This window comes from Haliotis rufescens, unplaced genomic scaffold (genome assembly GCF_023055435.1).
Source record: "Haliotis rufescens isolate VD_foot unplaced genomic scaffold, xgHalRufe1.0.p SCAF_4, whole genome shotgun sequence".
Taxonomy (NCBI): Eukaryota; Metazoa; Mollusca; class Gastropoda; order Lepetellida; family Haliotidae; genus Haliotis; species Haliotis rufescens.
In genome coordinates, this window is record NW_025964112.1 from 2,687,626 (window position 1) to 2,701,800 (window position 14,175).

The 14,175-nt window shown below is 43.8% G+C and overlaps 1 protein-coding gene across 1 annotated transcript; it reads left to right on the forward strand.

Annotated features, from left to right (window-relative positions):
- The first annotated feature begins 1,431 nt into the window (after positions 1–1,431).
- On the forward strand, positions 1,432–13,543 carry LOC124149909. Its single transcript, XM_046521753.2, has 2 exons — positions 1,432–4,142; positions 10,815–13,543. Exon 1 carries the CDS (start codon positions 1,432–1,434, stop codon positions 3,412–3,414), a length of 1,983 nt encoding a protein of 660 aa, XP_046377709.2. The 3' UTR covers positions 3,415–4,142; positions 10,815–13,543.
- Positions 13,544–14,175: the final 632 nt, after the last annotated feature.

The following is a 14,175-nucleotide window of genomic DNA, read 5'->3' on the forward strand; positions in this document are numbered from 1 at the left end:
AAGAAAACAAGTTTCAAATTAACATAATCATTTATTCATCATTATGATAGGTACAGTTTCATGAGCATATTACATGTCTATTTTCTTTTAAACATATTTTGTTGACATATATGGTCAAGGGGATTGGGCAAAAGTTATCCAACTTAAATGGCAGACGTTGAAATATTACATGTATTACGTTGTGTGAATTCGCATGGCCAACATGTAAAGATAGGAACTTGGAGCCCTGCATCATGACTGGATTTAGCCCTGTAAAGACATGCACTTGCTGATCTGGTTAAAGCAGTCCCAGGTGGTAGATGATGTAGAGTTACTGAAACAGTCAGTCATCTTAGAAAGGAGACACTGCTGCGGAAGGGTTGTTCTAAGTAAGGGGAGGCTGCTGCGGAAGGGCTGTTCTAAGTAAGGGGAGGCTGCTAAGGAAGGGTTGTTCTAAGTAAGGCGAGGCTGCTGCGGAAGGGTTGTTCTAAGTAAGGGGAGGCTGCTGCGGAAGGGTTCTAATTAAGGGGAGGCTGCTGCGGAAGGGTTGTTCTAAGTAAGGGGAGGCTGCTGCGGAAGGGCTGTTCTAAGTAAGGGGAGGCTGCTGAGGAAGGGTTGTTCTAAGTAAGGGGAGGCTGCTGCGGAAGGGCTGTTCTAAGTAAGGGGAGGCTGCTGCGGAAGGGTTGTTCTAAGTAAGGGGAGGCTGCTGCGGAAGGGTTGTTCTAAGTAAGGGGAGGCTGCTGCGGAAGGGTTGTTCTAAGTAAGGGGAGGCTGCTGCGGAAGGGTTCTAATTAAGGGGAGGCTGCTGTGGAAGGGTTGTTCTAAGTAAGGGGAGGCTGCTGCGGAAGGGCTGTTCTAAGTAAGGGGAGGCTGCTGAGGAAGGGTTGTTCTAAGTAAGGGGAGGCTGCTGCGGAAGGGTTGTTCTAAGTAAGTGGATGCTGCTGCGGAAGGGTTGTTCTAAGTAAGGGGAGGCTCCTGCGGAAGGGTTGTTCTAAGTAAGGGGAGGCTGCTGCGGAAGGGTTGTTCTAAGTAAGTGGAGGCTGCTGCGGAAGGGTTGTTCTAAGTAAGGGGAGGCTCCTGCGGAAGGGTTGTTCTAAGTAAGGGGAGGCTGCTGCGGAAGGGTTGTTCTAAGTAAGGGGAGGCTGCTGCGGAAGCGTTCTAATTAAGGAGAGGCTGCTGCGGAAGGATTGTTCTAAGTAAGGGGAGGCTGCTGCGGAAGGGTTGTTTTAAGTAAGGGGAGGCTGCTGCGGAAGGGTTCTAAGTAAGGGGAGGCTGCTGTGGAAGGGTTCTAAGTAAGGGGAGGCTGCTGCGGAAGGGCTGTTCTAGGTTGAAAAACCTGATGATGGAATGTTCACACACACACGCGCACACGTTCCTTGACACGTTTTGGATTTAATATGGTATATTTCTTTTCAGGAATATCAGCGTGGGGATCAGACTACAATCACTAAAATGAGTTCTGAAAGAGAAATGAGCAAGTTCCCCCCTATGGAGTTCCCCAGTGTGAAATGGGTCGGAAGGAGGATGAGGTACCCTGTGCGGAAGACTAGTGAACTGACCTTGACAGGATCCAGCAGCGTTACCAGTCAGGATTTAATGGTTGACAATGTCCCCTTGCCGGAGTCATATCGGTCCAGGAAGGCCCCTGAACCATGTCAGTTAGAAGTCCGTCAGAGAAGTGAATCCTTTGACAGGACAAGGATATCCAGCTTTGGAGCTGGATCCCCTTTGGAAACAGTCAGAGATACCCCCAGAGGAAGAGGAGTCACTGTCACTGTCACTGTCACAGTCAGAGCTGAGAAAAGGCAATCAAGGAAACGGGGGAGGCTGAGTTCATCTCAAGAATCCACTGAACACGTCCGGAAGGTGCAGCGAAGAGTGTTGCCGGAAGTGCCGTATGTCCAAGCTGGGGCAGTGGGCCGCAACAACACACCAACCCAGAGGCACTCTCCATCCTGGAAGTCTGGACCGGAAGTCAGAAGAAGAGTTCCACCACGGACAAAGTCTGCAGCAGCTTCCCAGCGCTTTCACAGGGGGAGGGGCGACAGGAAGTCAGTGTGCCCACTGCCGGGATGCACAACAAGGTCTAGAAAATTAAAAATGCATGTGCAACAGGCCCACTTGCCTATTTATTTTGACGAGCGAATCCAACCCCTGACCAAGGAGGTAGTGGAAGATCGCATGAGAGCCCTCTACTGTCTGTCTGGCATGATCCTTGGCCCTGGATCCACTCTGAAAGAACTGCAGCACCATCTGAACACCAGCCATCGAATACCAGCAGACTGTACAGTGACCCAAAAGGCTTCTGAAAACCTGAGAAGGATGTGCAGAAGCCAGGGTTGGCGTGTGCCAGCCCAATTCCAGTTGCAGCCGATGAACTCACTGGCATGCCTGGTGCACTGGAGGGCCCTGGTGGCACTGCTGGTGGACTTGGATTGGCATCAATTGAAAGAGTTTCGGACGCTGTTGGAGCCGGTCGGAGAAAGGGTTCGGCGGCAGCTGGAGAGAATTAATGTCCATGCTGTAAAGGCGTCCACAAGTCCTGTGGAGAGGCGAACTGCTGACCTGGTTCCTACTCGGTCCTGTCAAGAAAGCTCGGATGAAGAGTTCCCGGTGGAGGCTGCGCAACACTCCTCGCTGAATTTACCGGAGGCAATTGATTCACACTGTCAACATGACCGGATGAGCGGAGACATCTTGGGGAGGCGGTATGACACCTTGGTCGAAGAATTATTCAACCATCCTCAAACCCAAGACCAGGCACAGACTCGCGTGGAGAATGAGGGAGGGGTCATGTTCTACTGTGACCCTGCCACCTATCCCCGTCAAATCGACGATAATCCCTCCTGGAAGACAGCTATTGGGATCCATCCTAAACATGTCAGGGATTTCGGCCATACAGAACTGGGAAGGATGGTTGATCTGTTGACCTCTTCTTCGAATGTCCGGGCCCTGGGTGTGGTAGGGCTGGATAGGACCACGCCTCCACATACTTGGGCCAAGCAAGAACAAGTTTTGAAGACGGTTCTTCGGCTTCAATTGATGGACCAGGTGGTTGTCCTGGAACTAAGAGGTACAAGTCGGGATCCCTATGGCTCGGATGTCCATCGCTATGGAATCCAGCTGATGAGAACAGCCAGACCACCAACTCAAGTGGTCCATGTATACAACTTCACAGGCAAAGTTTCCGACGTCGCAGCTTGGCGCCAAGACTTCCCGAAGACCTATTTTAGTTTCAACACCAAAGTGGAAACTTTTGACTGGCTGCAACTGGAAGGGTTGCGGGCGGTCCCTTTGAAGAGGCTGCTGCTCGAAACAGACTCGCACCACATTAGAGACATTGCCGTGATCGTCGCCCGGGCTAGAGGCATCTCAGTGAGAGAAGTCCTACATTACACCACCAGTAATGCCAGGGCTATCTACTGGATACGGTAGAGCCTTGGGGTCACAGGGAGCAGAAGTGGTGGGAAGCAGGCCCAGTATATTTGCTGGGCAGATAGCAGAGACCAGGTTAAGCCTGGTCAGAAGACCTATTCTGGAATGGAAACATCTTCCAAGGTCACTGTGTCCCAGGTTATAACTGGATACCTTACAGCCTTGGAGTCACAGGGGGCAGAAGTGGTGGGAAGCAGGCCCAGTAGATTTGCTGGGCAGATAGCAGAGACCAGGTTAAGCCTGGTCAGAAGACCTATTCTGGAATGGAAACATCTTCCAAGGTCACTGTGTCCCAGGTTATAACTGGATACCTTACAGCCTTGGAGTCACAGGGGGCAGAAGTGGTGGGAAGCAGGCCCAGTAGATTTGCTGGGCAGATAGCAGAGACCAGGTTAAGCCTGGTCAGAAGACCTATTCTGGAATGGAAACATCTTCCAAGGTCACTGTGTCCCAGGTTATCCTTGGGAGCCAAATGTCAGCAAAAGATGTGCAAGAAGCCCAACTGCCATGGGAAAATCCCTGATCGGTATCTGCGGGGGAATGGGTCCCATCCCTCCAAGGGTTCCTGTAAATGGAGGAGAGTGTGGTGATCGGTGATGTCCGGACGACCAGCTGAAGCTATCCGAGTGCCGTGACCCGTGCCAGAGAGGCGAGAGGACCCAGGCATCACCCAGCCAATCAGCGGGCTGGGGATTCCATATGGCGACAGTCGAGATCAAGCAAGCCAAGTAAGTGCACATACTACTTTACACCTTACTTGTTTGTCATTACAACATTGATTCCACTTGGTGTCAGCTGTTGCCACTGTTACTACTAGTGTCGGGGTAGTAATGGCACCAGTGTACACTGTCCTGTGAAGATCTGGGGTAGAATAGGTCTTCGGCAACCCATACTTGCCATAAGAGCAACTATGCTTGTCATTAGAGGCGACTAACGGGATCGGGTGGTCAGGCTTGCTGACTTGGTTAATGCCTGTCATCGTATCACAATTGCGTGGACATGATGATGTCAATCACTGGATTGTCTGGTCCAGACTTGATTATTTACATACCGCCTTCATATAGCTGGAATATTGCTGAGTGCGGTATTAAACAACAAAGAAACAAAAGAAAATGTACACTACAGCAATCACCAGTGACACAGTGGTAAGAATATCACTTTGTATACCTATCTGCTCATTATCACATTTCCAGAAGCAGAAATGTAATAAGTCATTGGCCTATTCAACCTGTCCCACCCTGTAACGCCCTATCTCTGGTATCGGCATATCGTCAATCTAGACTTGTCTTGGTCCTTTTAGGATATAACTATTCCCATCACCTTAAGGCTACATATCAAGGCTATTTGGCAATATCAAGAAACAAAAATGATCTGTTGCTAAATGTTGTCACACCAAGATTACACATGCATTACCAGCTGATTACGTGAGTAACACGAAAATAGGATATGTCCTGGTCCGTTTCTAAAGTCAGTTGCCGAGTGGAAACATCCTGGAAAAATAGATTCTGTTTAATTTTTCCCCCTTATGAATTAAAAATGAACGCCATATTTTCACTCGTGTGTTATATGCACCCTTAATTATTGGCAATAAAATTCAGGAAAAATGTATCTGTGGTATATAAACTTTTCAGGCTGTCGGCATTAACCACGAAATTAACAATCTTTCAACACTGTTTTTTCCCCCACCAAAATAATATTCTAATAAGAGCCCCCTATGTCTAATTTTGAGTGCGCCCTGGGCACTTATTACGTTGAATACGGTATTAAAGATCCAGCACTTTAAGGCCAGATCTTTAAGAAAATGTTAAACTCCAACAAATAGTAGTGTTAATTATATTATTAAGTTTCAGAAACAGTGGGTGGTTTGATTTGACCACAAATATGTACAATGTTCACAAAAAACTCATTTGCTGTAATATTACTATTAATATACTGATATATGAATTATTCAAAATACTATAATTAAAGATTTTGAAGTTGTAAATTTTTATTTTTCTATTTCTGACCGCCTGACCTGAATTTTGGCAGAAAAACACCTCCAAAAAATTCTGTCCAACTGACTGGATCTATTCACATGCAGGTCTACCCTATTACCATGAAAACAACTATTTTGGTGTTTTTTAATAGTTTTTATCTTTCATATATCATGGATGCTATACAGATACCCTGTGTTCAGGGTGTTCTAGATGTTAACATACCTTATATAATGTATACTGAACTGCAAAAGAAACATCACCATGGATAGATTAATGAGAAACCTTATTTATCCAAACACTGTGAACATACTTTGAGACATATTAAAAAGATGAAACTTGGCAAAACTGATCATCAAGGTTGAAATTAAAGTGTCAAATATTCTTCAAGTGAAACACAACACGAGTCTCTGAGAAAATGGCCTCACAAGTCAGTATCTCATGTGTCTGCCATGTGCATTGATGACTGCTGTGCAACGTCGACACATGGAATGGATGAGGCGGTTGATGAAGGCCATAGGCACTTGAGCCCACACTCTGAGGAACGCTTGATGCAGTTCAGCTGCAGTTGTCGGCCTTGGTCGGCCGTCATTCGGCCGTCTTTGAATCTCGTTCCGCAGGTGCTCAATGGGATTTAAATCGGGACTGAGGGAAGGCCACTGCATGGTTTTGATGCCATTCTGCTGCCATTCTGCTGGAGGAAGTCTCTTGTTGCTCTCGCAGTATGGGCACGGGCGTTATCATGCTGAAACTTGTGGTTGCGGCGACGTGCCAAATGAACGTATAGCGTGTGGTCTCAAGATTTGATCAATGTACCAAGCTGCTGTGAAACCATTGCCTCTCCCTGGACCAATGTTCTGGAAGACCACAGGGCCGACCCTCTGTGCAAGACCAATTCCACCCCGCACCATGATGCTTGGACCACCCAAGTCTCTCTCAACAACACAAGCATCTGAATAACGTTCCCCACGGCATTGCCAGACTCTCTCTCTGCCATCTGCTGTTGAGAACAGGTCTCGTCTGAGACGGGGACTCTTCTCCACTGCTGGTGACGTCAATGCTGGTGCTGTGTTGCCCACTGAAGACGGTCCCGGCATTGACGTGGTGTTAGAATGGGTCATGGGCCTGTCTGTTAGGTGTGTGCTCGTCAATTGTCGAAGCAAGGTGTCCGTACTAATGTGTCGTCGGTGTGTCCCCATGCTCTGTCGAGCAGTTTCTACAGCAGTAACAAAGCGATCTTGAAGATGCTGTCGCACAATCTGACGATCCCGACGTTGGGTGGCCACCCTGTTGTGTTGGTGGTCTGGTACCATTGCTGGAGCCTGTATATGGTCCTTACGTGGACTTGAAATGCATTGGCTACTTGCCGGGCGGTTTGTCCAGCTTGCAATCGTCGCTGATTTCTTGTCAATCTTGGCATATGGTAGCAATTCAATAACGAATGAATGTTACCCGATCTGGGGTGATTTTTATAGGGCAAGAAATGGGGGTACACATGTGCATTTCAATTTGCAAGGAACTCGCGTGCATCGGGTTACTATGGCCGTTGCCGTGATGCGTTTTTGGCGATCGGTTTTATCCTGTTTTATTTTCATCTGCTTTGTTTTTTATCATCAAATTTCATTTTCATGCAATGTTACTTTGGGTGTCTTTTCTTTTGCGGTTCAGTATACCATGGTATACATGGTATCGAATAAATTAAATTTCCATAACAAAATACAATATATGCGATTGTTTAATTTTATGTTTTCACTAAATATGCTTAAAATGCTTTGACCATGTTAGCTCTGTAATATATGTACAATGCCTTGGAGAGCAGAAAATACAATTTAATTGGTAAGTTATCATGTCTAGTGATGTTTCATGTCAAATTTCCTATTTTTATTGACCTGTTATACCTGTCCATTCACCTGAATTAGCTGGATGGATGTGTTTTTGAAAGCGCATTACACTTGATAAATCTTTTTTTACACTATGAATCATAAACAACTACTACTCTGATCCTTTTTAAAAACTCTGAAAACATAGATCGTGTTACGTAGGCAGAGCATGTAAACTGTTTTGATGGTAATCTACCTCCAACAACTCCATTTGGCTAAACAGCTGATGGTCTTTAACGCTCATCAATTATTTAGACCCCGAAGGTAGCGTTGTAGTGAGGGATCGCTGTACTTGGAAATAATTAAATAATCTTGATAAATGTGAAAAATAAAGTTACTTGTGATATTGGTATTGTTTTGACAATGGATATTCAAGGTAAATACTTTTCATGTTGAAAAAGTACAAGAAAAATAGGTTCATATTCTTGTGAACTTGTCCTTTTATGTTTCTCCTTCCTAATACACAACAGATGAGGCCAAAACACATTTATTTGGTTCTTTTATCTGTGCGGTCTTAAAATTGATTTTTATTTCTTTTAATCGAATTTCTAGTGCATATTTTCACAAACAGGGTCGTCAGCTGATATGTGGAATGTGACATCCACTTGACCTTCTAAGTTAGCCTACTTACTGTTTTTGTCAAATAAGAGCTAGGACTGTATACGACTTACACGAGATTTTACATTTAATTTTTAAAAATTTGATTTAAAAAGGTAAACAACAGATGTGACAGGGAGGATTGTCTTGTAGCTGTGGCGGACAGATTCACAGCTGTTATCAACAAGTTACGTGCATCACTAAGCATGCTAAGTGATTTGGACAGTACCAGCCTTGTAGAATGTTAATATTCTTTGAGGATTTCTGTGGCCAGTGACAGACTTAATTCAATATGCTTCCACAATGACACTGCATCAATTTTATTTCTTTACCGATTATATAACCCATACTGACCATGCTGACAGGGTGGGGAGGTATACAACATGGCCATGCCCTATTTGTCAGATACTGCACTTGTTAGACACTGGAGTAGAGATGGCTCATCAAATCATGTGAGATTTACCTGTGATGGTATTATGCATGTTATGGATGAGTCCTAATAGACTTCAACCGCCTCCGTGGTCTAGTGGTAGAGCGTCTGCCCGGAGAGCGAAAGGTCCGGGGTTCGATCCCCGACCACGTCATACCAAAAGACGTTAAAAGATGGTACTTGTTGTTACCCTGTCTGGCGCTTGGCATTAAGGGGCTAAAACAAGGACTGGTCGGCTCAGAGTCTGTATACTGTGTCTGAGTGGGGTATTCATGTTAAACTGCGGCATGGTATCTCAGTGAGCTAGCACTATAATTTGGCATCCGTCCGGACTAGAACAAGCAGCCACACAAACACACACACACACACGTACATGCACGTCGCTATATAAGTGCAATAATCTTGGACGCGACGTTAAACCCCATTTCACCTCACCTCACCTAATAGACTTCATCCTCTGTATATAAAGTAGGATAAAAGAAAGAACGATGCCTAAGTTAATGTGTAAAATAATTGATCTACTAAAACACAATAGATAATGTATTGTTTTATGTTCTACTCTTATAGAATATAACTAATGAACCATTTGATCATGAAAACAATTTTAGTTCTCATCTCTGCTTTTTACAAGAATATCGTGTTTGCTCAATTTACATGTTTTTTTTCTAAATTCAGAGATATGAGTTTGTCACAAACATGGCAGATTTGAACAAAGTTGACTTTGGGGTATACCTCTCTGCGTGCGATGTAACACAATTTCAATGTCACCTACACAGGAGGACCAAGAGTTGGTGATTCTACCCAAAGTGGCAATATTGACATGCTTTCATCGCAAGTTGAATCAATAAATTGTAAACTAGCATTTATGAAAGTATCCTCAGCAGAGAAGTTTGCACGATATTAATTTATGAAACATAACGAACATCTGAAATTAACATCAGATGTCACATGTAAGTTGCAGTCTGGGTATTAAATATGGAGATTAAGTATATACCAGGTACCAAATAGCATACCAAAGTGTTATATTTCTTAAGTGTTTTGTTTTATAAAATTAATGTGTTTAAAACGATGAACTTTGAACTAATAACATCCAAAATGAGAAGCAGAATCAGCATGAGAGAATGTGTTTTTATGATTTAGTTTATCCTGTCGATAGTGTTGAAACAAGCTAAAATTGCTTTCATGAACACAAAAGAATATTATGTTTTAGTCGGTGACAACATTTTCCATTTTCTGTACATGCTGTAGAATGACCCAGTTATGAGGCTATGTGCTCACTGTAGATGCATCATTAAGACCTGTACAGACGTTGGGTTGACTCAGTAATCGGTTCCAACATGCTAAACGATGTACCTTGATAGAGTACTGCATTGCACCTTTTTAAATTATTTGCCTGGCAAATATAGCCTGTGATACAGATACACAATGAAAGTCTTTTTGTATATTTAATTATCATGACCCGTGAAGATACGGGTTAGAATAGGTATTCAGCAGCCCATGCTTGCTGTGAAAGATGACTATGCTTGTCGTAAGTAGGCGACTAACGGGATTGGGTGGTCAGGCTCGCCAACTTGGTTGATGCATGTCATGGTTTCCAAATTGCGTAGATTGATGCTCATGATGTCAATCACTATATTGTCTGGTCCAGATTGATTATTTACAGACCGCCATCATAGCTGGAATATTGCTGAGTGAGGTGTTAAACATCAAAGAAACAAACATCATGAGGTGTCATACAGATGGAGAATCTTATATTCTGGTGAGGTGTCTGACAGATGGAGAATCTTATATTCTCATGAGGTGTCTGACAGATGGAGGATCTTATATTCTCGTGAGGTGTCTGACAGATGGAGAATCTTATATTCTCATGAGGTGTCTGACAGATGGAGAATCTTATATTCTCATGAGGTGTCTGACAGATGGAGGATCTTATATTCTAGTGAGGTGTCTGACAGATGGAGAATCTTATATTCTCATGAGGTGTCTGACAGATGGAGATCTTATATTCTCTTGAGGTGTCTGACAGATGGAGAATCTTATATATGGATAACAAGTATTGGTTAATGGGACAACTCAACCATGACATTTGTGATGTTACGGTATCTGACAAAAGGGGTGAGACCGACCTTGTCTGTTGACTAATATATGCTGGGTGGTGCCTTTGATCTTGCCTCCCAAAATACTTGTAATAGAATGAACCTTTAAACGGTGACACATCAGGATCGCGGAGAAACAAGCAAGAATCATTCTTGTATATCAAAAGTTCTCTTGGTATATTCTGCTATTGCCCACTCTCAAATGATTTGAAGTACGAAATTAAGTACAAAATTTTGATATCGGCATGTACTTGCTTTAGGGGAGATAATTTGGGATTTGCTTATAGTGTTTATAGTATATACCATTTGGACTCGTCTCAATAGCTTCCCTCCACTTTTGTATAAACTGATCCTTAAAGGGTCACTGTAATATCCTCAAGTTGTATTTTGTCTGTACAATCTTTTATTCCATATTTTGTTCCAGTTTCACAACAGGAAGTGATTCCAGGTTTGGTAGAGCCTAATAAACATCCAAGTATCTCTTGTGTTGAACATCCATCAATCAGATCAGCATCTGTCACAATCTAACACTGGCAACATGTTTGACAACATGATTGTTGCTATGAACATTACTGGTAATGCCAGAAGAAAAGCGAGGTCACTTCACTATGGTGGGTGAAGCACTGCGTGACATTTTCAGTATTCTCCCCACACTGAATCAACGACTGCTCTAACCACTTATCTCAGCCCATTTATACACCTTGACTGTTCTGTGAAGGAATTTCGCCACCTAGCTCAGAAACCTGTTAAACCTATTGACACATCTGTCACCCGACTGAGACGCGCAGCAATTGCATGTGAATTTACTGGCACTTGGATGGAAAATAATGCACTTGTTCAAGAGTGTTCATCAAGTCATCTACATAACAAAGCCTTTCGAGAAGGAATGTCACTCCAACATCTTGTTTATGCTGCCGGATTGTTGGAAATATCAGACAGACAAGCTTCAGGTATGGAGAAGCATGCTGCAGATGTAGTCCGTGTTGTCAAGACAAGAACTAAAAGAGCAACAGTGGGAAAAGCCAGGGGGTGAAAAGTCAATGGGAAAAACCATGTGTCAAAAGCACATGCTATTTTTGTGGTGGAAGTTATCCCTTGATTGAGCGTGCCCTGCCAAAGTTAGTATGTGCAGTAACTGGCCTTCCAAATCACTTTGCCAACATGTGTCCTAAACTGAGGCACTCAAACCATCCTCAGCCAAGTTTCTCAGGTTAGAATCAGACGGAGTAAGAGGCACGTGAAACATCTGCGTGTCAGAATAAGCATGAATGTCATCCCCATACAGCTGTTCACAAATAATGGACACCCTGATATCAGCCATGGTCGAATGCAGAACTGATGTGAACATATTTTATGAAGAATCCTATCGCCACCCATGTCTGGGCATGTGAACACTTTCATCTATATCTCTTTGGAACCTGTTTAACCCTAGTGACTGATCCTGAACCTCTAGAGCATATCTTCAACAATCCAAAATCAAAGCCACCTGCAAGGATTGAACACTGGCATCTCAGACTGCAGGCCTATGACTTCATTGTGAAGTATCATCCTGGTAAGGACAATCCCACAGATTACATGTCCCGCCACCCGGCGGACATGTCAATAATAGCAAAAGTCAACATCTTTTGCTGAAAGTTTTGTCAACTTCTGGCATCACAAGCTATACCAAAGGCTATGACGCTCACGGAATTCAAACACATGAGTCGCTGCAGCAGGTGATCAGTGCAGTCGCCAAAGGATCAAGGAGAGTCCAGCCAACAGATCCTGTTATCACATCAGGGAGGAGCTTTGAGGGAATAAACTTGTAGTTCCTGGAAATCTCAACAATGCGGTGTTGATCGCACACCAGGGACATTAGGGAATCATCAAAAACCAAGCCTCTGCTCAGAGAAAAGGTGTGGTTTCTTGGCATCGACTACATGGTAGAAGAATACTATCCAATTGCATACCATGTCAACCAGCTACCCACACAGATCATTGAGAAACATCATGTCTGTTCTGCCTGAATGACCATGGCAAAATATCAGCATTAACTTTTGTGAACCGTTTCCTTCTGGTGAATACCCACTGTTGCTTATAGATGAGTATTCGAGATATCCAGTAGTATATGCTGTAAAGACATCATCAAAACCATCTGTACCAAAGTTGAACCATGCAATGTCTGCCCTTGGCATCCCTGACATAATTAAAACTAACAATGGCCGGGAGGAGTTCACTCAGAAAAATCACCCCAGAGTGGCCAAGAGCAAGTACTGAAGCAGAAAGCTTCATGAAGACCATTGAGAAGGCAGTCAGGACACGCACATGGAAGGCAAGCCTTGGAAAGAAGAACTAAACAACTTTCTCAGGAACTATTGTGCAACACTCACCCCAGCAGCTACAGTGTTGTTCAATTGACCAATGAAGACCATGCTTCCAGAACTTCCCTTTGTCCTCTATGACAGAAAGATTGGATGCCCTAGGCAAACAATGCATGAAACACTATGCAGATGTATAAGTAAATGGTCAACCTCCCAACATTCATGTTGATGACACAGTCACAGATGACAGCAAAACAGGAAAGCTGCTACGCCCTTACACCACTCAGTTTCATCGAAGAAAGGTTCGATGGTCACAATGGCAAATGAAGAAAGAAGCATTACAAGGAATCATCCTTCTTCCAAACTATAAATCACCAACCCGATGCCAAACCTGTAAACGGAAGTAGTGATATAACATCAGGTGTTGATAAGACAGCAGTTCCAGCCAGAATGTGCTGCAACACTCTTCCAGGGAAACCCAGCCGCCAGTGAAGCTTGCAGACTATCAGTGTGACTAATGCACCATAGAGAGGGAAAGTGTTGAGTAGTGTAGATGGGAACACACCAATCCCCTGGCTTGACAAGGACGTAAGCTGTCTGACTTCATTTTAAGTTTCTAAGTAAAAAGTATTCTTACTTGTTATTTTATTAGTATAGTCATGATAATTTATCTAGTTTTTGTTTTTGCCTTTGTTTCTTAGTAATCAGTTACATACCTCAGAGACGTGTGCAATATCTCTAAAAGAAGCCTTAGGGATGATGTAATATCTATGACTCTTATTCGTTGTACAATTCTTTATTCCTTGTTTTGTACCAGCTTGATAACAGGAAGTGATTCCAGTTTTGGTAGAACCCAATAAACAAGTATGGCATCGAGTATCTGTTGTGTTGAACATCCATCGATCAGAGCAGCATCGGTCAAAATCTTACAGGCACTAATCTCTGGCTTCTTCCCTGCTGGACTCGTGAAGATTCAGGGTAGAATAGATCTTCAGCCACCAATGCTTGCCATAAAAGGCGACTATGCCTGTCGTAAGTGGCGACTAACGGGATCGGGTGGTCAGGCTCGCTGACTTGGTTGATGCATGTCATCGATCCCAATTGCGTGGATCGATGCTCATGATGTCAATCACTGGATTGTCTGGTCCAGACTCGATTATTTACAGACCACCGTCATATAGCCCAAATATTGCTGAGTGCGGCGTTAAACAACATACAAACAAACAAAAGATCTTCCCTGCTGTCTAACACTGCCCGCTAGGGCTCACTAGCTGCCGTGAGTCGATATGATCTAATGCCACTGAGAGTGACGAGAGACTGGGCTACAGTCTGTAAGGGCAGCGTAAATAAGCTTGAAGGCGATATGGATACGCATTTCTGAACACTGATTGGTAACCCGTGATCTATGAACATTTCGATTTTACAAAGGGCACATGTTAATTAATTTATTCAACCTAAACAATCAGCCGAAAAAGAAGGGTGGAA

Bases quoted from the DNA above. Each gene is read 5' to 3' on its own strand.
- LOC124149909 (XM_046521753.2), top strand. From the start codon at position 1,432: ATGAGTTCTGAAAGAGAAATGAGCAAGTTCCCCCCTATGGAGTTCCCC.